Here is a 26,217-nt window from a genome sequence, read left to right as displayed (position 1 = left end):
CAAAAATAACAGGAAGCACCCTGTTCTGTAAAAAACACTGGGCTCAGAATCAGAAAACTTGGGTCCCAGGCCCAATTTTCTCCTGGTAGCTGAGGGATTTTCCCTTTAGCACTACAATGGGAATGTCAATACCTAACCTACTCTATCTTAGAAAGTGAATATATGAATAAACTGAGATAACATGTGGGAAATTTAATTATAAATGAAACTACTCTGTGGTTGTAATGAATTACTCTTGTACCCCTATCAAACAATCTGACATTACTAGTACATAGTATTTCCAGTATTTGAACATATTTGATTTTCTGGATGATTGAGCATGAAATCAAATCTGATTTTGTTCAGAGTCATTTTTCCAAAGGGATGTAATCATCTTAGTATTCTGGATAGTTTCCCCTAATAAGGCCCCCTGTTGAGTAATACATTCCAATGAAGAGTCTGTGCTGCCAGTAAGTCAGACTGTGTATTATAATAAATTCTTAATTTGGTTAGTGTATATAGCATGCCCCAAGACATTTTCAAGCATTACAAAGACTTGAAAATTATCCCCAGTTGCTTTTCCTTTAGTATTAAGGCAAAAAGTGAGGATGATTCCTAAAGAAATTGACAGAATTATCAAAAACTTCATCAGAAGGAAATTAAAGCATACTTGAAAGTAACTTTCTAAGTCCTAGGGATCATTTATTTGGTTCTCGTGTCTCTGACCATGAAAAAGCTACTGAAAGAAACAATGCTGGTTCCACAGGAGGTCTCTTAGGATCTATCTGTCTTTGGCTGTTTTTGGAGGTGAGATTCAAATGTCCTCCAGCGATGAAAAGGATTTGAACTCATTTCAGAGAAGAAACATAAATATCAAATAATAGCATGCATATTATGAACCACTTCCTTATTTTTATATAGTTTTTAAATTTTTTATATTTTTGAGGATTAGAAAAGTATAAACTATTTTTACTATTACAAGTAGTCTTAGAAGCACCAGTAGGTGACGTTCTAGCTGAAAGGAAAACAGAATTTTTGTATTAGTATGAGATGCTAATTTATTATTGCATTTAGATCTACTGACCATGTGAGGGAGTAAGAAGTTAAACAGCTGTATCTAGTTCATCTCTGCATATTTTAATCCAAATATGGTAAAGGGCAGGGCTAAAGAAGGGAGTGTCCCTATAATAAACAGGGCTCAGGACTTGTAACAGAATATTAAATTACACTCCACTCAAGAGAACTCTGCACTTTGCACTTTGGTTAAAGTCTCATTTAAATTTAAATTTCTAAACTTTTTTAAAGAAATTTTTATTTGATCTCCTCTTTTCTGAATTGCAGAAATCAGATAAAACTTCTTGATAAAAATGACTTCTTGTCATGTTACTGAAGATCCTATAAAAAAGGTTGCTATCTTTGGAGGAACTCATGGGAATGAGTTAACAGGAGTATTTCTAGTTAAGCACTGGCTGGAGAATGGCGCTGAGATTCAGAGAACAGGGCTGGAAGTAAAACCATTTATTACCAACCCAAGAGCAGTGAAGAAGTGTACCAGATATATCGACTGTGACCTGAATCGAGTTTTTGACTCTGAAAATCTTGGGTAAGACTACATTTTGTGTTGTATGCATGGGTGCACGTATGGGTGTGTGTGTGTGTGTGTGTGTGTGAAAAGTGGTATGTGTGAGAGAACATGTATGGGTAGTGCATGATATACAAATCCGTACATATGATCGCTGTTGTGAATAAGATCACTTTCACTTTTAATCATACTCTACTATGAATTTCTCAGTTACTTAAACTGGGCATTCACATGCTCTCTTATAAACTTTTTAAAGCATCAGACTATTCTTAACTGATTTTCTTTTTAAATGCATTCTGTATAGACTGAAACAATAAATAACAATGGTTTTTATTTTTAAATCCTATATTTAAAGAAACAGATTTAATGGTCTTGAAATTTATTGTGTTTGGCCACTATGCTTGCATACATATTTGTTAGCTTTCTAGGTGGTTCACTACTATGTGTTCATGCAACTGCATTTATGATAGTACATAAAGTTCTAGTCAAGAAAATTGTAATGTTTCAATTAATATTTTTTAACAAAAAGTGTGAATATTTTCAAAAAAATATTCATCAAAAAAATCAGGCCACCCTGTGAAAGAGGAGTAGATGTACTGGCTTCAGTGGTGGATCGCTGAGAGATAAAGACACTTCACCTGCATGTTCTGAATTTAACTTGCAACTGGTTTATAATATATTGCACACAATGTATGCAATAGTAACACTCTAGGTATTAATTATAATACATAATATAACACATAATATAAATAATATTAATTATTTTTCCTTTGTTTACATCTTTGTAGCTCCTAGTGTAGATATATAGGCCTCTTAGTATTTGCTTCTTACTACTTTCTTTTATTTATCTAAAAATATTATTAAACACTTACTCTTCACGGGGCACTGTGTCAGGCACTGTGGGAGTACAAAGCTATGTACAAAATGGTTTCTGCCTGCAACAAGTTGGAAGACGACTAAGATAGAAGACATGCAAAGGAACAACTAACACAGCACTGATTTATGTACTCATTTTCTAATAAAGACTAACTTCAGTTTAGAGTTTCTTAAATTTAATCTCACAGCCGATCAAAAGATGATTACTACTTTTAGTACAAATACGCCTCACTTTATGAAATAGATGTTTTCTAGGGAAAATTATAATTAGTTATGTTTTGTGAATCAAATCCTATTTTTACTAGTATACATTTTAATTTCAGGAATGCTTTATCTTCATGACTGAGCTTATGTTGATACAATTAAGGTTTATCTAGTCACCTAAAATAGCTTTTAACTAACTCTTACATTACAAGAATTTGTTGAAGAATAACTCTTTTAGTCAGCATGTTAACTTCTCAGATAACTCTGAAATGGACTGGGGTGAGTCTTCTTATTAGGACCACTCAATAGTATGCATTTTCAATGAGAGCAGTCTTTTAAATTAAATTCATTTCCTAGTTCTTATACTTTGACACTCTTCAGAGGTTAGACAGTTCTCTCTCAGGGTGGTTATGAAACTTATAAGATAGATAAGTTAATTACCTTCTCTGGTCTTCCTTCTCCCAAATCTGTTCCTTTTCCTGTATTCACCCTCTCAGTGATGTCACCATTATCCACCAAATCCCCTATGGAAATCAACTTAGAACCTTTCCTGTTCCTCAAGCCCCATGTCTAGTAAGTCACAAAATCTTCCCCTTTATTCAAGTATTGAATATTTTGCAAATCCAATCTTCCTCTGCATTTTCACTTCCTTAGTTTATTTCTTCTGTGGACAGTTAGAGTAGCCTCCTAAAGAATCTCTGCATCTACCCCTACTCCATTCCTTTCTGCCATTGACTCTCTGTAGCAGCCATAGGGATCATCCTAACAGGCAAATCTTATCATGTCTGTCCCCAGCTGAAAATTCTTCAAAAGTCTCCTATCCAGCATAGATTTAAGTAACTTAGTATTGCTGCTGTGCCTTTTAGGATCTTGCCCCTACTTATTGTTTCAGCTTCATCCCTTGGGACTCCTCCTATGAGACCTGGACTCCAAGCATGAAAATGCAAAGTGTCCATTATCTTTAAGGACTCCAATCCTAGGCTCTGAGCAACTGGGTGGCTAGTGACGCCATTTATTCACATGAGGGAGAATTAGAAGCAAATCAGTTGGGGGTAGAGGAAACATGGGTGGCTCAGTTGGTTGGGTGGCTGACTCTTGATTTCGGCTTAAGTCATGATCTCAGGGTTCTGGAATCGAGCCCCACATCAGGCTCCATGCTCAGTGGGGAGTCTGCTTGAGATTCTCTCTTTCCCTCTCCCTCTGCCCCTCCCTCCCCTCTAAAATAAATAAATAAATCTTAAAAAAATAAAATGCTTATCTATCCATTAGGAATTATGTTTGGTTGCATATGATAAAAACCTGAAAACAGTGGCTTAAATAAATGTTTTCTTTTTCACAAATAACTGCAGAGGTTGGCAGTCCAGGGCTGGTTGCAGGGGTTCAATAACATCATTAGTGTGACAGGTCTCTTCTGTCTTCCCACTGTACCATCCTTAGTATATGCAAATTTTGTCCTCATAGTTTTGCTTTATGGTCAAAAATGGCTGCTCCACCTTCTTGATTGCATTTCAGACAGGAATTACCCAGGTTCAAACTGTAGGTCCCTTGAAGATACTAACAAAAATAGTCAGGGAACAGATATAGATGGAATTATAGAGAAGTGATTGAATTAAACCGTTGTTTAATGAGGAAAAATAAACTTAAATCGTCATCATGTACAGTAAGAAAAAAAATGTATCCTAAAGAGTAAGGGGAGTTAGAGACTCATATGAGAATTCAATTAAAAAAAAAAAAAAACTTATCTGAAAAAAAAAAAACATATGCAAATACCTGCAACATTTTGTATTTTCTTAAGAGTTTACAGACTTTGTAAAGCTTGCCCTGGACCACTAGTTGTTCCCTGATCTCAACTAGAATCCCTAATTAGATAACATGATCTCCTAAGTTTGACTATTTTTGTGCACTAGAAAATTGGCTAGAGGACAAAAAATATTTATGTGTGTATTTGATGGTCTAGCCCCATAAAATAGCCCAGTGCACATAACTTTTAAAAAACTATTGATTAAATTAATGAATAAATGTTGCTCAACATTGAAGTCAAATGGTAAATTCTGTTTGAAATGTCGTTTCTGGGATCAGCCACATAAATGAACTATGGTTTGTGAGCATACCAATACACCATTACATAAAATCAAATGGAGAAAAAAAAAGGAATTTTTTATTTATGAAGTTTTCAAATAAGTTTCCTCTTCCCTTACAGATTTTTCATATTAAAGATTTGGCAACTCGTTCCTTATACACTGTGTTCTTATTATACATTTATGTTATCTTAGCCACAGATGTTGTTAATCTTTTTCTTTCTGCTAATAACAGCAAAACCATGTCAAAGGATTTGCCATATGAAGTGAGAAGGGCTCAAGAAATAAATCATTTATTTGGCCCAAAAGACAATGAAGATTCCTATGACGTTATTTTTGACCTTCACAACACTACTTCTAACATGGGATGCACTCTTATTCTTGAAGATTCCGGGAATGACTTTTTAATTCAGATGTTTCATTATATTAAGGTAATGTCAATGTTATTAATTTATAAGTTAGCCTAGTTCCTGTACTTTTAAGTCAATTATAGGTGTAAGACAACCAGAAAAGGGTTAGGAGATGAGGGAGTGTCCAAGAGAGATGAGGGAGTGGGAAGGGCACCAGAATAGAGGCAGTGTTGACAGGCAGGAAAAAAGGTGAGGAAATGAGTAAAATAACAAAGACAGTGAATAGTGAAATAAGTCAATCAGAGAAAGACATGTATCATATATCCTCACTAATAAGAGGAATTCTTAATCTCGGGAAATAAACTGAGGGTTGCTGGAGTGGTGGGGGGTGGGAGGGATGGGGTGGCTGGGTGAGAGACATTGGGGAGGGTATGTGCTATGGTGAGCGCTGTGAATTGTGTAAGGCTGTTGAATCACAGACCTGTACCTCTGAAACAAATAATACATTATATGTTAAAAAAAAAAAAGAAGAAGAAGATAGTAGGAAGGGAGAATTGAAGGGCGGGAATCGGAGGGGGAGACAAACCATGAGAGACTATGGACTCTGAGAAACAAACTGAGGGTTCTAGAGGGGAGGGGGGTGGGGGGATGGATTAGCCTGGTGATGGGTATTGAGGAGGGCACGTTCTGCATGGAGCACTGGGTGTTATACGCAGACAATGAATCATGGAACACTACATCAAAAACTAATGATGTAATGTATGGTGATTAACATAACATAATAAAATAAAAAAAATAAAGACAGTGAATAAAATAATGAGACAGTTGTGGATACTTGTGTCTATAAAATTATAAATCTTTTATCCAGACAGCCACCAAACCGTAGGCTATTTGGTAAATTTAAAATGGTGTGGTTGAAGTAGCTCAATTCTAGTTTTAGGAAGCTCAAGAAATAGTCATTTAATGTTGACTAAAGGCCAGTGATGGAAGGAGTGGCTCTTTTTAGTTCTGCCCTTGTCTGCATTTGATTCAGATACCCCAACACACATCTGTTCTTCCAGTACTTGATAAAACTAATCATTTTAAGGCTCAGAAATTTACAGGATGAAAAATTCAGCAATCCAGTGCCTATAGCTAGAGAAACAGTTGCTAGAAAGTAACAACCAAGCAAAACCACAAATAATAAACTATATGTTTATTTCTGTGTAATAGATGCTCTTCCTTCCAGAGGGCTAGTATGATCTAGTGAAAAGAGTTTGACCCATGTAGCCAGGAGAACCTAGGTTTATAATCCTTGCTTTCTCACTCACTAACCTTGGACAAGATAGCCCACTCCCAAAACCGTGCTTCCCTTGTTGTATGAAATTGGCATAAGAGCAACACTTACCCATATGTCTGTTAGAAGCCTTAAATGAGATAAAGTATTTAAAGCATTTAGCCTCATACCTAGCATATAGTAAAGAATAATTGTTATTTTTGTTTCCCTTGAGTTTTTGGTAATAACTAGATAGTAGTTCTGGTGGGAGATCATAATGCAGCAATTTTTTTGTTGCTCATTGAAGGGAGAGCCAAATGCTCTGTTTGCCAGGCATAGAAGCAGCATGGCTGACATTGTCATCAAAACCTGGAGGCATATCTTGAATTCTCATTCAGATAAGTGGAGGTGGGGGAAGTCACCTAACCTCTGCACAGACCTGGACTGTAGGGGTGGAAACAGAATTCTTTATGTGACCCATCCGAAGCTAAATAGTAACTGTAACCAGTGGTGAAAACAAAAATAACCAAATCCATCCAGAAGGAAAAATTATTTCATGTTCTTTGATCATGGTCTTCGAGAATTGTTTGATGTACCTTCTACCCAGAAAGCTATGCAGAATTCAATTTTATATGTAATTCATTGGTGTGTTTTCAAAGCTATAATAATTAACACTGAATCTTGGAGTATTTCATAAAGCTGTCTTTCTAATCTTAGCTGATGTAGTAAAACATATTGAAGGCATTATTGACCCTCTAGTAGCAAAGAGAAAAAAGCATATGGTCTTTACATAATAAGAAAGATGTTTTAAATTCTTTTCAGACTTCTTTGGCTCCATTGCCCTGCTATGTTTATCTTATTGAACATCCTTCCCTCAAATATGCAACCACTCGTTCTATAGCCAAGTATCCTGTTGGTAAGTCATAATTTCCATTGTCACAACTGCACAAAATATGTCCTAGGTGAAACTCTGAGAAAATTATTTTTTGAAGAATATTTATAGCTACCTTGCTTATTATTATGGCTTATAACTATCAATTAATAAGCAAACTAACTCCAGACAGGCTCTAATTATATCAAATTTCCTCAATTTCATTGAGCAGCTTTCTGCATTCCAGGAGAGAAACAGTGAGCTGAGGGAACTTGAATCTTTTATAATGAGCAGTAAACATGCCTATCTTTTGTGCCTAGAAAGAGATCATCTCCATCTTCCAAGACTGTTGACTATACAAACATTCTTGAAAAATAATCTGGAACTAAGGCAGTCAGTGTCTTGCTGGCAAGACATGCAGAAACACAAAAGACCCATGAAAAATCTTCTCTCAACATTCCTCTTAGCACTTGCTTTGCATTCATGTCTCCCATAAATAGTTTGCTATCCATTCACTTATTTGCCCTGAATGTTACTAGGCTGTGAATTCATCTTTACCTTCTAGCAACTTCCAATATGGAGGCTTGCACACTAAGACAGTCTCTTTTTTCTATATTCCACTGTCTTCCTGAGTGACCTACTAACATAATTGTTTGCAGATATACTATAATCATTAAAATTGCTGTCATAACTTAAAATCCTTTTTTGTTAGATTGCAGATGGTTTTAACCAAGAGCAACTTATTTTTTTTTTAAGATTTTATTTATTTATTTGACAGAGAGAGACACAGGGAGAGAGGGAACACAAGCAGGGGAGTGGGAGAGGGAGAGGGAGAAGCAGGCTTTCAGCCAAGCAGGGATCCCGATGCGGGGCTCAATCCCAGGACCTTGAGATCATGACCTGAGCCTCCCAGGACCCTGAGTTCATGACCTGAGCTGAAGGCAGGCGCTTAACGACTGAGCCACCCAGGCACCCCTAACCAAGAGCAATTTAATTTAAAAACAAGTTGCCAAACAATGTAAGCAAATTTAAAGTTATCTTGGTTTTTCAGTTGTTGATAATTTGGTGCAAAATCAGGGATCTCTTGGGCCAGGCTAAATATCCAAGTATAGGTAATTATTTGAAACAAACCAAATGCTTAACAATAAAGGATAGAGATCCCATTTCTCTGGGACACCAAATAAATAAAAAGATTTCCACACTGTGAAAAAGCAATCTTGGTCTATGGTGTTTGTGGGGCAATGCTGCTCTTAGCTAGAATTAATATCTACCAATATGTTTGGCCCTAAAAAATAGAGCCAAATCTTTCAAACATTTCAATATGAGAATATTATTAAATATATTTAAGATCATCATAAATAATTAGAAATATTGTATGTTCTCCTTGCAACTTTGCTCTTTGGAATATTTTTATACCATCCACTCATTGAGGGGAAAAACACTTAAGATCAGAGAGAAACTATCTCCAACTCAACATTTTATTTTATTTGTTAAGAAGATTTTATTTATTTATTTGGAGGGGGAGAGAGAGCACGAGCAAGGGGAGGGGCAAAAGGAGAGGGAGAAGCAGACTCCCCACACACGGAAGAGAAACTAGACAGAATTTTCTACTAACTGTCTCAGATTGACCATGGCCTCACTTTAGACTCAGAAGATTTAATTTTATGACCATTACTTCTTCAGCTCCACTTAGGACTATGCCATGGCCATTTTCTACAAATTTAAACAGTCTTCTCTGACACAGGATCTTGTGTCAAGGTTAATTGCTGGTTTAGAAAATAAGGCCACCCTATTATCTTCCACTCACAATCAGAAACGAAAAAACCCTTCAATAACTGACTCTTCTGGGTCAAACACCCACTCCTAGCCATCATAGCTGCTCTCCACATAGGACTGCCCACACCCCACCTTCCATCTCCCCCCAAAACAAGAATATGTAGAATATTTTTTTGGCTGCAAGAAGCTCAAATGGCTTAAACAATAGGATAAATTTATTGTTTTACATAACAGCTCAACAGCATCATGAGGGGCCAGGTTCTTCTTATCTTTCTAGTCTACCATCTTTAGCATTTTTTTTAGCAGTCCCATGGCCGCAAGATGTCCACTGTAATTTTAAGCATCATATGCCAACAAGACAATAGCTAGTGGGTGAAAGAAAATTCTTAGGAACTCCCCTGCAGACCTTCTGTTATAACCACTTGGTCAGAACTGGGCCACGTATCCATTCTTAAATCAATCACTAGGGTAATGGGAGTACTCTGATGACTTACATTATTCCACATTTACACCTGAGCCAGAGAAAAGTTCTCTTACCTGGAAGATTGGATACCCAACCAAAATCAGGACTCTGTTAGCAAGGAGGACGGTGGAATGGCTTTTGGATAGGCAGCCAACAATGTCTTCCACAACACACGTGTAGACATATCCTTGAACATGTTTCACACGTCTGTACAAATCATTTATACACAAGATGCTTACCTCAGCCACACGTATTATACCACATACTTAAATATATGTCCAAACGTGTATACAAGAAAGCTAAGCAAAACAAATAAAAAATGTAGATTAAATACAGAAGGATTTTGTGAATCAAGAAATAAGAGAAGTGGGTGAAAATAGAATGGATGAAAAAGAATGTATATGAATGCATATAAATTGGCTGGAAGAGAATAGATGGTATTATACTTGGTAAAGTTTAAAAGTAGAGGAGGTAAGGATTGGAGGGATAACTGTATGGGATACTGGAACAGGAGGGAAGTGACTAGATATTTGGTTTAGAGAGTATTTTGTAGGTGTGAGGGTGGATTGGCACTGGTGTGAAAAGAAATAAATACAAATTTATTCTAAAGAAAATGAAAACTATTGCACTATCATGTCAGGATGGGTTGTTACGTTAAGGGCAAGAATGTTGCTCTAGGGTCACATATACTGTCATGTTGACTTAACCGCCATGGCTCTAGATTTCTGTGACTTAAATGGATGACTTTCTTCCTGTCAAAACTAAATATTAGGTCTATGACAGTTTCTCTTTGTGGCCACCTATTATTTTGTCAATATAAATTTTTCTACTCCGTTTACTATATTATGATATTTAAATACTTTGACAATATTGAAGGAAATTTAAAGAAAAATGACCCCAAGATTTTACTACTCTAATATCACTCTTTGATATTTTCCATGTTTTCTCCCAGTCTTGATTCATTATGCTTATAACATGTACATGCAAATGTTCTGCCTTTATTTTTTGCCTACCATTGTCTCAAATATTTTCCATGATGCTACATGGTCTACCTTTTAAATTATTTTAATGGTGGTATTATAGATCTTTATACATTAAAATGTTCAATTTTATAATATATTATAATACTTGTTTTATAAATGTGACGATTTCCCCTTTTGTACCGAGGTATAGAAGTTGGTCCCCAGCCTCAAGGGGTTCTGAGAGCTGATATTTTGGATCAAATGAGAAAAATGATTAAACACGCTCTTGATTTTATACAGAATTTCAATGAAGGTAAGTAGGAGGTAGGAATTGTTTCCTTGTTAGTGTGTGTGTGTGTGTGTGTGTGTGTGTGTGTAGATAAATCAGAAAAGGGAGCTGAAATGAGCACACATAGTGACTTAACCACTAAGCACTGAAATAGCAATTGTCAAATTTGCCATGTTCATGATAGTAGATGCTTTTTAAAAATGTTATTCACTTCAGCCATTCACTCTACTATCCGCTCATTTATTTGGTAACCTAAAACTGCAGCAAAAAAAGTCTATTAAATGTCCACAATAGCCAAACTGTGGAAAGAGCCAAGATGTCCATCAACAGATGAATGGATAAAGAAGATGTGGTATATATATACAATGGAATATTATGCAGCCATCAAAAGGAATAAGATCTTGCCATTTGCAACGACGTGGATGGAACTGGAGGGTATTATGCTGAGCGAAATAAGTCAAACAGAGAAAGACATGTATCATATGACCTCACCAATATGAGGAATTCTTAATCTCAGGAAACAAACTGAGGGTTGCTGGAGTGGGGGGTGGGGTGGGAGGGATGGGGTGACTGGGTGTTGGACACTGGGGAGGGTATGTGTTCTGGTAAGCGCTGTGTATTGTGCAAGACTGTTGAATCTCAGATCTGTACCTCTGAAACAAATAATGCAATAGATGTTAAGAAAGAAAAAAAGAAGAAGAAGAATGTAGCAGGAGGGGAAGAATGAAGGGGGGGAAATCGGAGGGGGAGAAGAACCATGAGAGACGATGGACTCTGAAAAACAAACTGAGGGTTCTAGAGGGGAGGGGGGTGGGAGGATGGGTTAGCCTGGTGATGGGTATTGAGGAGGGCACGTTCTGCATGGAGCACTGGGTGTTATGCACAAACAATGAATCATGGAACACTATATCGAAAACTAATGATGTAATGTATGGGGATTAACATAACAATAAAAAAATTTTTTAAAAAGTCTATTAAATATTAAAATTACTAAAAAATAAATGTATTTTTTCTTTCAAAAGAATATTTTATTTATTTTTTAATTTAAGTTCTATTAGCCAACATATAGTACACCATTAGTTTTTTTATGTAATGTTCAGTGATTCATTAGTTGCATATAACACCCAGAGCTCATCACATCACGTGCCCTCCTTAATGCCCAACACCCAGTTACCCCATCCCCCCACCTCCCTCCCTTCTGCAACCCTAGGTTTGTTTCCTGGGGGGAGTCAGGGGTCTCCCATGGTTTGTCTCCCTCTCTGATTTCCTTTAAAATTTAAAAATAAGGTATAATTAAAATCAAAGAGACCTGAAATTAATATAACACTGTATATTAACTATCCTGGAATTAAAATTTTAAAAACTTAATAAAATTTTTAAAACTTTAAAAAATTCCTAGAAGAAAGAGAGAGAAAAAAATCCTATTTAAATAACTATTCCAGAAGGCTGAATTGAAATTGTTGTGGAGTGGGTCATTATAGTGACAAGGCTGGAGAATAATAGTTCAGTGTCATGGGGCATTTAATAATTCCTTAATGTCAGATTGTGCACCCTACTGAAATCACAGGTATTTCTTTTGTGCTTGGGAATCCTTTGACTCCAAAGTCATAAAGACTGAAAATCAGCTTTTTATCACCTTTATCTGAGGACAGGGTCTATAGCATTGAATGGACCTGGGGTTGGGAAGGTCACCACTAATTCACAAGAAACCCTTCAAATAATAAGTGTGGGACTACAATACATTAAGAAATGATGTACCCAGGTAATTCAAAATCTTCATTTGACAGGTGAAGAAATTGAGCCTCAAGAAGTTAAGCATCTTGCTCAAGATTACAGGCTAGCTGAAAGCCTGGGTATCCTGGGTATCCTAGCCTAGCCTCTTTGTCTCCGACACTGGCTTCTCAAGTTCTGTTTTCTGCTTCTATCCATCAATGCATTTGTGGACAATGGACCAATAGGAGTAGTTTGAGAACTTCTTTTGGTCAAATGTTGTTTATGAATATCCTTAACTAAGATGGTATGTTCTTGTAACTGTCTTCATTTTTTGGTTGGTTGTTCTTCCCTTAAAGTGTCAACTTCCTTTTTTTCAAGAGTTATTTTTAGTCACTAAATATGCATATTGTTTTCACCATAGGAAAAGAATTTCCTCCCTGTGCTATTGAAGTCTATAAAATAATGGAGAAAGTTGATTATCCCAGGAATGAAAATGGAGATATTGCTGCTATTATCCACCCTAATCTGCAGGTAACATTTGCTGTTTCTTTAAAATATTCAAAAAAAAATGTGGAACATAAGCAATAGCACGGAGGACCATAGGGGAAGGGAGGGAAATCTGAAGGGGGAGAAATCAGGGAGGGAGATGAACCATGAGAGACTCTGGACCCCGGGAAATGAACTGAGGGTCTCAGAGGGGAGGGGTAACCGGATGATGGGTACTGAGGAGGGCATGTGTTGTGATGAGCACTGGGCGTTATACATAACTAATGAATCATCGAACACTACATCATCAAAAACTAATGACGTACTATACAATGGCTAACTGAACATAATAAAAAAAAATATTCAAAATGATGATGCCCCACCTTCAAATAGAACTTTACAGTTTATAAACCATTTTACACACATTAGCTCATTTGTGTTCCCCAAAACACTGCAGTGTAGGTAGGGTATTCAAACCTTATTCAGTAAGTATTTGCTGAGTAGATCCCATGCTGGCTTTGGGGATACAGTGAACACTGCTATACTTTTGCGGTATTTACAGGGCAGCTGTACTAAATTCTAAACTGTGTTTTAGAAATCAAGATAGCCAGGCGCGCCTGGGTGGCTCAGTCGTTAAGCGTCTGCCTTCGGCTCCGGTCATGATCCCGGGGTCCTGGGATCGAGCCCCGCATCGGGCTCCCTGCTCAGTGGGAAGCCTGCTTCTCCCTCTCCCACTCCCCCTGCTTGTGTTCCCTCTCTTGCTCTCTCTCTCTCTGTCAAATAAATAAAATCTTAAAAAAAAAAAAAAGAAACCCAGAGAATAGGGGCACCTGGGTGGCTCAGTCGTTAAGCGTCTGCCTTCAGCTCAGGTCATGATCCTGGGGTCCTGGGATCGAGGCCCGCATCAGGCTCCCTGCTCCACGGGAAGTCTGCTTCTCCCTCTACCCCTCCCCACTGTTGGTGATCTCTCTCTCTCTCTCTCTCTCACTCAAATAAATAAATAAAATCTAAAAAAAGAAAGAGTGGGGGCGCCTGGGTGGCTCAGTCGCTGGGCGTCTGCCTTCGGCTCAGGTCATGATCCCGGGGTCCTGGGATTGAGCCCCGCATCGGGCTCCCTGCTCAGCAGGGAGTCTACTTCTCCCTCACCCTCTGCCCCTCCCCCGTTCATGCTCTCTCTGTCTGTCTCTCTCTCAAAAATAATAAATAAATCAGGGCCCCTGGGTGGCTCAGTCGTTAAGCGTCTGCCTTCGGCTTGGATCATGATCCCAGGATCCTGGGATTGAGCCCCACGTCGGGCTCTCTGCTCGGCGGGAAGCCTGCTTCTCCCTCTCCCACTCCCCCTGCTTGTGTTCCCTCTCTCGCTGTGTCTCTCTCTGTCAGATAAATAAATAAAATCTTTAAAAAAAAAAAAAGAAATCAAGACAGCCAGATGCTATAACAGAATAATGAAGTAAGGAGGAAGAGGTCAGGCAAGGCCTCTCTGGGAAGGTGAAATTCCTGCCCAAGTGCAATGGGGCAGGAATTATTGTATCTATTTTAACATAAGAAAACTAGGTTCACACCGGCTCGTGTGTCAGTGATATGTAATAGCGTTGTACTGTGACAGATGGCAGCTACATCGGGGTGAGCACAGTATAAGGTATAAACTATGTTGTACACCTGAAACTAGTGTAACATTGTGTGTCAACTACATTCAAAAAAATTTCTTAAAAAAAAAAAAGAAAACAGAGGTTCAGAAGTTCGATCTTTCCCATAGTCCTATAGCTATTAGTGGCAGATCCAGAACTAATGTTCTTTGCCGTTGACCACACTGCTGCCACCTCCCTGTGATCAGCACTGAATAAGTTAAGAGCAAAACTCTCAGAACCTCTTTCTTTGCAATGTCTCCTGCCACCATTCCTCACTCTCCTCAGAACCCTGGTATCTGTTCCTTGTCTGGTTTGATCAATTACGGCATAGTTAAAAAAGGCTCTTGGGAGAGTTTAAATCTGGGAAAGGCAATGGTAGAAAAAAGGAAGAGCAAAGATTCCAGAAAGCTAAAACATCCATTCCCATTGTGAGTACCCTACTCACCCTCAGACATCAGAGATGGAAGAGACCTGGTGGATTATCTAATCGTGGGCTTTCAGCTCCCGCTACACATTGCCTAGAGAGCCTTTGAAGAATGAGATTCCAGGATCCCACTCAGATAATCTGATCTTATTGGCCTGGGTAATCAAGGTGGAGGGCCACTGATCCAGTTCAGACTCCTATTTAATGACCCTAATAATAGTTATCCAGACTTACAACTTTAAAAAGTAGCCTGCCCCAAAATGCAGACAAGCGGGACATATGGTGCTTGGTGCCTTCGGGGGATCCAGAAGGTGGAACCAGAAGAAGGAGCCTTAGGCAGTGATTTATTTTTTTTTTATTTTTTAAAAAGATAAGCCTTTATTTTTTTGTAATCTTTTTTGAGATACAATTGACATATAACATTGGTTTCAGGTGTGCAACGTAATAATTTGATATTTGTGTACGTCATGAAATGATCACCACAATAAGTTTAATTAACATCCATCACCATACATATTTACAATTTTTTCTTCTGATAGAAACCTTTAAGATCTACTCTCTCAGCAACTTTCCAAATATATTATACAGTATTATTAACCGTAATCATCATGCTGTACAATACATTCCCATAACTTATTTTATTTTATTATTTTATTTTATTTTATTTTATTATGTTATGTTAGTCCCCATACAGTACATCATTAGTTTTTGATGTGGTGTTCCATGATTCATTGTTTGCATATAACACCCAGTGCTCCATGCAGTACGTGCCCTCTTTAATACCCATCACCAGGCTAACCCATCCCCCCACCCCTCTCCCCTCTAAAACCCTCAGTCTGTTTCTCGGAGTCCATAGTCTTTCATGGTCCATCTCCCCCTCCAGTTCCCCCCACCCTTCATTTTTCCCTTCTTAGGCAGTGATTTAAAGGAAGGAAAGATAAAGATTGAAGGAGAGAGAGAAAGTCCTACAGGTAACAAAAATAGCAAGTGCAGAAACAGAGGTCAAGATGTTGATGTCCTAACTGGCTACAACACAGGATTTTTTTAAGATTTGTATTCCTCGGGGATCCTTGAAGAGTACAAAAATCATCCTGGGGAGGCCAAGAAGTGAGGCAGAGATCAGTAACAAACAGGGTTAGTGGTAGGTCTTGAAAGGAAGGATAGTATTGATCTGATGGCTCAGTATTCTGCAAGGAACAAGTGATTCATTAGTTATTGCAATAAATATATTTGAATGACTACTAAGCCTATTCTGGGCCCTGATATTCAAGATAGACAAAGTCTCTCATGGAGCTTCCATGCTAATCAAGGGAGGAATAAGTAAATAATACATAAACCAGATCATTTCAAATTGTAATGAGTACTGTAAAAGAAATAAACAGAATAATGGAGGCTAACAGAGGGTTCCTGCTAGATGGAGCGGTCTGAAAGAACCATCTCTGAGATGTTAGCATTGGAGCTGGACCCTGGACCATGAGAAGTCAACCACACGGAAAACAAGTCCAGAGGCCCTGGGGCTGCAACAAACTTGGAGTGTTTGAGGAACAGCAAGACCAGTGTCAATGGAGAGTAGGGAGAGAACAGAGAGGACAGTAGACCCTGGAGCTAGAGACACAGTCCAGGTTTTATTCTAAGAGTGATGGTTCTTAATCCGGGATGTTCACTGGAGTGATCTAGAGGATGTACCCCCAAATGCCTGGAACCTATTACAAAGGCACCAACGCAGTGTTTCTCAAACTTAGGCCACAGGAGGGGTGCCTGGGTGGCTCAGTCGTTAAGCGTCTGCCTTCGGCTCAGGTCATGATCCCAGGGTCCTGCTCCGCGGGAAGCCTGCTCCTCCCTCTCCCGCTCCCCCTGCTTGTGTTCCCTCTCTCGCTGTGTCTCTCTCTCTGTCAAATAAATAAATAAAATCTTAAAACACAAAAAACAAAAAAAACAACTTAGGCCACAGGAGAATCACGTGAGGAGCTTTTATTTTTTTTATTTTTATTTTATTTTTTTTTTTAAGATTTTATTTATTTATTTGAGAGAGAGCGAGTACATGAGAGGGGGGAGGGTCAGAGGGAGAAGCAGACTCCCTGCCGAGCAGGGAGCCCGATGCGGGACTCGATCCAGGGACTCCAGGATCATGACCTGAGCCGAAGGCAGTCGCTTAACCAACTGAGCCACCCAGGCGCCCACGTGAGGAGCTTTTAAAAGATCTTGATTCCCAGGTCCCTTACCCAGAGATTTAATTCATCAAGGTGGACACAGGCAATCAGTTAGGTCTCCAGGTGATGTCCATGTGGCTCAGGTTTGGGTAGCCCTGCTCGACCCCGGCATCTCTGCGGGCTCGGCAAAGAAGCTGCGTCCCTTGTTCCAGAGGCACATCTCGGGCTGAAAATCTCCGCTCCAGAGGAGTAGCTATCAACAAGCCATCCTACAGAATCGCCTGGGGCTTTGAAAAACAGAACCAACAGTGAGCTGTAAACAGGGAAGTGAGGGAAGTGTGTGCTGGAATCATGCACCTTCGTTCCATAGTCTGTGCTTACCTGACTCTGTACTATGCATATCCGAACTCATAGAACTATGCCTAAAAATGACAAAATTTTACTGTATGTAAATTTTGAAACAAATGTTTGAAAATTAACAGTGCCTGAGCCCACCCTTGAGGTTCTGATTTCATGTATCTGTGGTGGTGCAGTCAGCCCCTCTACTCCTCTATACTTTTTAAACATCCCAGGTGATTATAATGTGCAGTCATGGTTGAGCAAATTGCCACAATGCAGTGCTTCCCAAACTTTAATGTCGTGCATGTGAATCTCTGGGGATTTGTTAATGTTAAGATTTCGATTTAGCAAGTTTGCAGTGGGTAATGAAATTGTGCTTTTCTAATAAACTCCCAGGTGCTGCTGGGAAATGTTAGAAATGCAGAATCATGGGCCCTGCTCCAGACTCATAGAATCCAAATCTGCATTTTAACAAAATGCATACACTTATCTGCAAACATGTCAAAGTTTGGGAAGAACTGGTTTAGGGCTCCTGTGGTGTGACGGCATTGGGGTTTGAGGGCTCAGAGGTCCAGATCCCTGATGTGGGACATTTCAGATAACTCACTTGTTACCAGGGAGTACACTCGCCTTATCTTAGACTTGCCCCAGCCCACCCCCTCCCTCTCTGCCTGAGTCCCATCCGAATAGAATCCCTTTGCAGGCAGGTACAGTGGTACTCACTTTCACATCCCCAGCGATATAACAGGTTGAACATACACTTAGGGAGATACGCATTTAGTTTTGCCCTTTCATACTCTAAATCTCCTTGTCAACATTCAAGACAAACTTGGTATTGAGGCAAACTCTAATTACATGTATCAGTTATAAAAATTAAATGGGGAACTCTTAAAACTGCTGCCCAAAGTAATGGCTCGGCCTCAGTTTAGTGAGATCACTCATGTGTGATGAGTATCTCTCAGGTATCTCCTTTTTTATACAAGGCTATAATTTATTAGTCATGTAGAGCCTGGCTTAAAACTTTAAAAGCAGGGGGAAAAAAACCAAATGTAACTTACATATTTTAATTGTTTCCTGAGAGGATCAAGACTGGAAACCGCTGCACCCTGGGGATCCTGTGTTTTTAACTCTTGATGGACAGATTATTCCACTGGGCGGAGATGGTACTGTGTACCCAGTGTTTGTAAATGAGGCCGCGTATTATGAAAAGAGAGAAGCTTTCGCAAAGACAACCAAACTAACACTCAACGCAAAAAGTGTTCGCTCCTCTTTGCATTAGGAATCACTTCTAGCTCACCGGTTGTACAGGACCTCTACTAGTTTGTAAGCTCTTGAAGGGCAGGATCGTGCCTTATTCAACTTCACACCTGTGGCCCCTAGTCCAGTGCCTTGCACACAATGGGCATTGAGGCAAATTTTCTGAATGAATGAATAAATTAATGAGTATCTCTAAAATATCATATTGGGTAGGTAGCTTATTCAAAGAGGTGCATTTCTTATTTCTGTATAGCTCCTTATATATTCTACTTCAGTAGTTTAAGATTCTGAATAAAACAGCTTTTAAATTCAAATTTCAAAATTGAAATGGATACTATCTACAAAAATTATTAACTTGAGCATAGAATTAAATGTGTTTTCAAGTAATGTATAAATGCTACTAGAAACTAATGATGCAGACATGCTATTTTTAAATTTTTCACATTTGAATTAATGATAATATATTAAGTATCCCATCTGTAAACTTTGCCAATAGTTGTGATATCCATAGGAGATTTTTAATTGCTCTTGTGAAGATGAAATGTGAACAAGAAATGAGGGCTGATTAGAAAGGTGACATTAAGAGTAAATCAAGAAACTGAATGGACCTTTGTCCGCAGACAGACAGTAAGCCCCACCCGGCACCAGCGCTCTGACGTGGTCGCTTGTTCTGCGCTGACCTCCGGGAGCAGGGAGCCTCCTCCAGACAGCTCACATGCCCCTTGGGAAGCTAGCGTTCCTTCCCAACTTGGGAAAATCCGGAAGAGGCATATTCCTTCCAGCGGTCACTTCCCATTTTGAAGGAATGCACGTGCCCTTGCCCCCAGCCAACATGTGAGAAAGTCTTTGGGCCCCCGCAGCATAGGTGGTAAAGACAAAATAGCAGAGGGCAGTGGACGCTAGTGGAAATGTGACCCAAACTCACATCTCTGGTTCACAAATGCATTCTTCCAAGAAAGCGCCCATGACCAAAAGCCCAAATCTCTCCCCTCTCATGATTCTTCTCCTCAAAAGTCTCCCTCTCCCTTCAGTCCCTGCAGGAACCTCCCCTGCCTCCTCTCTTAGGCCCCAGCGGCCAAGCAAAGAGAGTTTTTATCGTGATTTGGACCCCAAGGAACCCATGTTTATGGTTTCAAATGTATGTACCAAAATCATACTAACATTATCTGAAACAAAGATATGTGTAAATATCTCATTCTTCCGGAGCAAACCCCATTAAGCCAATTTCATTTTCATATTCAGTGTTTTATAAAGCACAAGTAAAGTGTTTCTAAAATTTTCAGCACCAATATTTTTGTACTTTGCCAAAATGATTTTTATTGGAATAAACTCTTTTCCTTCTGAATTCTGAAGTAAAAGTGCAATTTATCAATGAGCTTTCATACATAACAAGTTTTACCAATCTTCCTTCTCCCACTGTGGAATTTCCTTCATGTTTTGTGCCTGAGTCCAATTTTTCTGGGTCAGTTTTTTCCAGATGTAAATGTTGGCAAGAATACTTTTACTCTTCCATCAAATTTTCGTTTACCTATAAAATTTACAATGTAAAGTTTTATTTCTTCTGACTCAATATTTACAGAATTCAGAGTTTCTAATTAAATATGATTTTTAAAAAAATCTAGAGCAGGGGCACCCGGGTGGCTCAGACGGTTAAGCGTCTGCCTTCGGCTCGGGTCATGATCCCAGGGTCCCAGGATCTAGCCCCACATCGGGCTCCCTGCTGGGCAGGGAGCCTGCTTCCCCCTCTCCCTCTGCCTGCTTCTTCCCCTGCTTGTACACTCTCTCTCTTTGTCAAAAATAAATAAAATCTTAAAAAAAAAAATCTAGAGCATATTGCTGTCTGGCTTTAGCCACTTTCAGTTTTACTTTCTTTTGATTATTTCTAACAGTCTACAGACTCGGTTTTTGCATTTGTAAAATGGGGGTGATCATAATAGTGTCCCTCCTTGGGATTATTGTGGAGAGTAAGGGGTCTGATGCAGACGAGCACTTAGCACAGTGCCCAGCACAGAATGACAAGTTCTTCAAGTTCAAATTCCTAATACAAGAGGCCTTTTATGATTTGCTCCTCCCTCCCCCACAACCTCCCTAGATGCTTTGCCTTTCAGGTCCTCCTGTCCTAGCCCATTTCACATTGTTTTATTCCTCTATGCCATCACACAGACTGGTCCTTCCATCCACAGTCCTCTCCCTCCTTCCTCTACCCCTCACCCCCATTCAGCCCTCACTCTAACTAATTCCTCCTCTTCCTTCAAAATGCTCAACTCTCGTTTCATCTCAAAGCCTTCTGAGCCTGCCCCTTTGCCCCTCTCTGCTTTCATCCCATCTTGAAGACATTACCGGTATCTTTTTCAGTGTCTGCAACCTAATGAGTGCCGAATACGGTGTATTCTACTAAATGAGTGTGCTTAAACATCCCTTCTCTACTGAAGTGTCTTCATAGTCCACCAATGTCTTTGCCTTCTTTCCTTCTTTCCCAGCCACTCCCCGAGTACGCCCATCACTCTCAATTGAAATTCACTTGATTCTACACCCCTCAGATGTTACTGTGTCCCAAAGGATGCCATGGGGGGAAAATACACCCTTCTAAGCCTGCAATCCCATTGCAAAAACAGGGAAATGTTCACATTTAATAATTCCTCTGTGTAAAACCTTTTAGTAGCTTCCTCTAACCTTGATATGAAATCTCAAAACCTCACCACAGCTGAACAAGTCCTGTGTGCTCTGGCCTCTCCCTACCTCTCCAGCCTTATTTCATGTCCTCCATCCTCAACTGCATTAAGCTCCCTAGTACCTTGAGGTCTTTGCCCACATTGTTCCCTCTTCTTGAAGCCCTATCCCACCCCCACACTCCCTTTACCTGGATGAGACGTATTCTTAAATGTGACTCAGGCTAGGCTAGACCACTCTGTTATACGAGGTCACTGACGCTGCTGACTAGCACTAACTAGTAAACCTCAGAGAACCTGGATCCTTGGCCCAGGAAAAAACATTGTGACCTTTATGTGTCACTCCATGTCTCTCCAAGTCTCAATTTCTCCACTTATTAAATGGGGATGTAATACTCATCAAACCTATAAAACTGTTATTAAGATAACCAATGTGACTGGAAAAGCTTTATAAATAGGAAACATACTATCTTAAAGGCTTAAGTTGCAAAATACCTTTTGGAAGGTAACTTTCTGCAATATTGAGAGCCATGAAACTGTTCGTATCTATTGACCTAGGCATCCCACTCCCAGAATATATCCTATGACAGGTTTTTCTATCAGTCCACGCAGAATGTTCCCATGGATAGCACATTCCTAGATTATAGGCTGAAGCTTACCTGAGCTCAGATGTAGATTATGTACAATTCCCATTTCTTTGCCACCCAAGAAGACACATCCCAATGAAGGATGTTACTCTAGGAGTTGTTTGGATTAAGTAAATAATCCACCAAATTCAGCAGATCGCTTATTAATAACTGTTTGCGAGTTTTGCACCCATCAAGACACAGCAGTGTCGGGGCGCCTGGGTGGCTCAGTCGTTAAGCGTCTGCCTTCTGCTCAGGTCATGATCCCAGGGTCCTGGGATCGAGCCCCGCATCGGGCTCCCTGCTTGGCAGGAAGCCTGCTTCTCCCTCTCCCACTCCCTCTGCTTGTGTTCCCTCTCTACGTCTCTCGCTGTCAAATAAATAAAATCTTTAAAAAAAAAAAAAAAAGACACAGCAGTGTCTTGACATTCAAGTTAAAAACTGCGATCCTTATGAAATACCGCAAGAGAATCTTACAAATGAATATGCAGGAGTTGGGCCAATAATGATAGTAATATCATTGTCTCCTCACAAAGGTCCTGTGAACAGAAGGGATTTATACTTTCTGGTCTCTATGTGGAGCCATGGTTTTATAGCCACATCAAATAAGTTGATAGCCAGGAGGACATGGTGGATAGAGCACTGCTTGGGGGTCAAGTGGCCTGAGCTGCTAGCCGTTTCTGGCTGTGATTCCTTGGGCATGTCATTTCAGCTCCCTTAGTCCCCCTTTACTCAAACTGGTTCCAGAGTTGTTGAGTGGTTCAAAGAGGATACTGGACATCAATGCATTGGGGGATGTAAACACCATACAAAGGTGACCTGTCTTGGCGTGCTGACTCTGACCCTGAGCTAGGACCAATAATAATGTTTCAGGTCCAAAAAGTGGGCTTTCCTTTAGCCTTAGAGTAAGCAACACTCTAGGATTCCTAGTTGGTCCTCATAGTGTCATACCTAAGACAAGGATAAACCACGATCTTAACAAGGCAAAATAAATATTTATTAGAAATCATAAAAGCATTTCTTCAGTGGCACTAAAATGTTCTTACTCTATGACTTCTTAATTAAACCCAGAGTTTCACACACACACAACGCTAAGAACAAGTATGTGAATTAAAATTGACAAGGATCAGGCACATTCCGTGAGAACAAGGTGACAATTCTGTGTTTGGAACCAAGATCACAGTATAAACATGTAAATCATGCAAAACTCAAGTATGGCTTACAGGCCTTTATCCCGGCCTATCGACCCGGGCCCCGCCCAGAGCAAAAGGACACAGTTCAACCAGGCCTTGAGGAAGGAGAGGAACTTCAATACTACTGGGCTCTTTCAGGCAGGAGCCTTCTAAGAGCTTAATTACTTCACAGTACAATCTCGTACACCTTCTGCTACATCCCAGAGAGGAAGGTAAGCACTATTTTTATGCCAGAATATACATCACGTGACGTCTAGAATAATAGCTTCCTCCTGAGGCAGTTTAGCCAAAGGAAAATTCCCAGCCAAAACCATTATCTGAGCACGGGAGATTCCATCCCTGGAAAATGCCTACCCCTTACATTACTGAAATGTAAATCATGAAGTTTTAAGATGTCCTGATATGCCCCTGGATTCCGTGTGGCGTGCTGTGTGTATGTGTGCATGTGTGTGTGCCTGTCATGGGCATCATCGGGACAATGTAGACTGCCAACATGGATCATCTGAGCAAAAAGCCTTAGCCCCTGACATAACATATGTGGCAACCACAAAGGTGGGCCCAAATTCACTGAATAACTGTGCTAAAAAAAACAGATGGTGCTGGGAGAAACCTGTGGCCCACGAGTCAGAACACTCCAGCTTCAGCAGTTCTGATGTGACTTTCTGCATGGCTGCATGGCGTTAAGTAAATCCACTTTTCCTTTCTGGGCTTTAGTTTCCAGGTATAAAATAAGGGAACTGATCCTTTCAAACCAATGATCTTTGACTTATTGCTTTCTTTCGCCTTGGTTAACCTACCCAGGCTCAGATGATCTAGGCTGAAAGCCTTTCAGGGATGAATACGGTACAGAAAATGCCCCTGCCAACAAATTCCATCCAGATCCGCAGAGAACAGCTCTCCAGTTGTGTGAGAAGACCAAGATCTCGTTATTGATGTCCATTCGCCTCACTGCCAGCTTCTGTTCAAGTGGGAAACGGCGAGCTGTCCGACTTTATCCATTCGTATCTGAATCGGAACAATTCTGGAATTCCTAGATCAGGGCACCATGGATCCAAATGGTTGCCCTTCAGACCAGGACATCTGCTCTGGATGTATACAAGTAGAGAACTCCAGATACAGGATGCTGAGCTCCAGGCTAAAAGGACCTCAAAGCCCATCTGATCGTGATTCCTTAACAACATGCCTAATAAGTTCCGCTTAAACATCCTCAATATCTGGAGCAGTTGCTAGACTGAATGGAACCAAAATCTTTGTCCTTGAAATTTCCTTTGGCACTGTTTCTGCCCATCTGGAACACAGGTGCTCCTCCTGCCTCCATGACAACCCTCCTCCCCCAATCTTCCCTTTCCAGAGAACACGCCTAGGCCCTGCTACCCCTGCTCACACCAGAGCCTGATCTGACCACCACAGCTTAGAGCCCTGGTCGGCTTCAGCTGGGAGTACAGGGGCGGAAGCAAACTGTGCAGGTCTCAGGCTCGTCCTTGACCCACCCCACCCTCTCCCAGCCCTGACCCATCAGGGGCACAAAAGCCAACTGTCCACTCACCCAGGGAAGTTGGCACACAGAGCAGCCCAGAGTGGAGAAACGGGCCCACAGTGGACTGCTTGGCCCGCACTCCTCAGTTTGCCTCAGGTCACATTCACTAGCCAATTGCCAAGTTGTCTAAAGGCCAAATTTATTGTTATGCCCTTTAAAATTAAAACTCACGGTTAATATCTTTGCAATTCCGCCTCCAAAAATTCCCACGTGAATCCTTTTACCAGATACCTAAGGCAGAGTGGCCTTTATGGTTGTTTAGGTCCCAGTGATCCAGAAGAAGTCTCCCATCCCCACTTCACCTCTTCCCCAGACGGGGAAGAAATCAGAGGATGAGGCTCTGAAAAGAAGCCCTATGTCTTGGCAAACACTCCTTTATCACACTCCTTCTCAGCCTCAAAATTCACAGTTAACAAAAATATTTAATACCAGAGCATTCCGGGTATTTTGTTAAATTCCTCCAATGAGAAGTACTGATGTATAATAGTAACCTCTGAGATTGAAGACCATGTAAACAGAGCAGCTGCTATTTCCGTGTCAGATGAAGCCCCGCTCCCAGCTGGGAGGCACGCATGATGGCAGGGCCAGGACAAGGACAAGAGCCAAGCTCCTCCACCCGGGTCACAGCAGCCCGCACAGGCCCTGCCTGGCACGTCTCATGTGGACTTTTGTGTGTGTAAAGAAAAGCTTTTTGTCCCTGCTCTGGCCACCCTGAGCCCAAGTATATAATACTTATATCCAGCCCCAAATCCCCAAATCTGCTTCTCAGCTTTTAAAATCACATACTTCATCTGAAGTAACTTTCATTCAAAACTGAAATGTCTTTTCTCTATGGAAAATAAAAACCCTGTGTTAATTACTCTACTGAAAACGTCTCTCAGTTTGAGACAGCTGGAGCCTTGGGCTTCCAAGGCACTCATTCCAACGGTAGTTTCCTGTTCCCTGAAGGGTCCGGACGGGCATTTCCACAGCTCAGTCCCCTCCGCCCCCAGGACGTCCAACTTAGTTCAGTCCCCTGTTTATTCTGGGATGGGATCAAGAATCCCTTAAATTCAGGAGACCCAGTCACAGTAAGGGGGACGGTGGAACATGTGGGCTGGGGCTGGGGACTGTGGAGGAGATCTTGGCTGGAAGGAAGTTCTGCTCCTCAGGCCTCTGCCCCTTCCCTGCCCCCCACCCCCAGCCAAGCTGCCCTGCAGTTGGTGAGCCCAGGGGCTTCACCCTGGACTTCAGGGACTCCCAGGCTCAGGACTGCTGGCCATGGGTTTACACAAACCCTTTGCTGAGTAAAAAAATATTCAGGGTGGGGCGCCTGGGTGGCTCAGTCGTTAAGCGTCTGCCTTCGGCTCAGGTCATGGTCCCAGAGTCCTGGGATCGAGCCCCACATCAGGCTCCCTGCTCCGCGGGAAGCCTGCTTCTCCCTCTCCTTCTCCCACTCCCCCTGCTTGTGTTCCGTCTCTCGCTGTGTCTCTCTCTGTCAAATAAATAAATAAAATCTTTATAAAAAAAA

The 26,217-nt window shown here is 40.6% G+C and overlaps 1 protein-coding gene across 3 annotated transcripts; it reads left to right on the top strand.

The window, feature by feature from the left end:
- The first annotated feature begins 1,200 nt into the window (after window positions 1-1,200).
- ASPA (aspartoacylase) lies at window positions 1,201-26,007 on the top strand. 3 transcript variants are annotated; one of them, XM_032399092.1, is made up of 6 exons: window positions 1,201-1,582; window positions 4,955-5,150; window positions 7,147-7,240; window positions 10,602-10,709; window positions 12,820-12,929; window positions 23,972-26,007. In XM_032399092.1, exons 1-6 carry the CDS (start codon window positions 1,347-1,349, stop codon window positions 23,984-23,986), a joined length of 759 nt encoding a protein of 252 aa, XP_032254983.1. In that variant the 5' UTR covers window positions 1,201-1,346; the 3' UTR covers window positions 23,987-26,007. The 3 variants fall into 3 exon arrangements, with proteins under 3 accessions (XP_032254983.1, XP_032254982.1, XP_032254981.1); XM_032399091.1 differs by lacking the exon at window positions 23,972-26,007 and adding an exon at window positions 18,507-20,345 and having other exon boundaries at window positions 10,608-10,709; XM_032399090.1 differs by lacking the exon at window positions 23,972-26,007 and adding an exon at window positions 18,507-20,345.
- Window positions 26,008-26,217: the final 210 nt, after the last annotated feature.

The sequence above is a fragment of the Phoca vitulina genome, unplaced genomic scaffold (genome assembly GCF_004348235.1).
Source record: "Phoca vitulina isolate PV1807 unplaced genomic scaffold, GSC_HSeal_1.0 scaffold128, whole genome shotgun sequence".
In the NCBI taxonomy this organism is placed as follows: Eukaryota; Metazoa; Chordata; class Mammalia; order Carnivora; family Phocidae; genus Phoca; species Phoca vitulina.
This window is presented reverse-complemented; position numbering and strand designations above follow the sequence as displayed.

What these genes read in the sequence shown, in the direction of transcription:
- ASPA (XM_032399090.1), top strand. Translation starts at nt 1,347, where the DNA reads ATGACTTCTTGTCATGTTACTGAAGATCCTATAAAAAAGGTTGCTATC. An exon ending in AGATGTTTCATTATATTAAG is followed by an intron (nt 5,151 to 7,146) that starts GTAATGTCAATG and finishes AATTCTTTTCAG; the next exon opens with ACTTCTTTGGCTCCATTGCC. An exon ending in TTATCCACCCTAATCTGCAG is followed by an intron (nt 12,930 to 18,506) that starts GTAACATTTGCT and finishes GTTTCCTGAGAG; the next exon opens with GATCAAGACTGGAAACCGCT.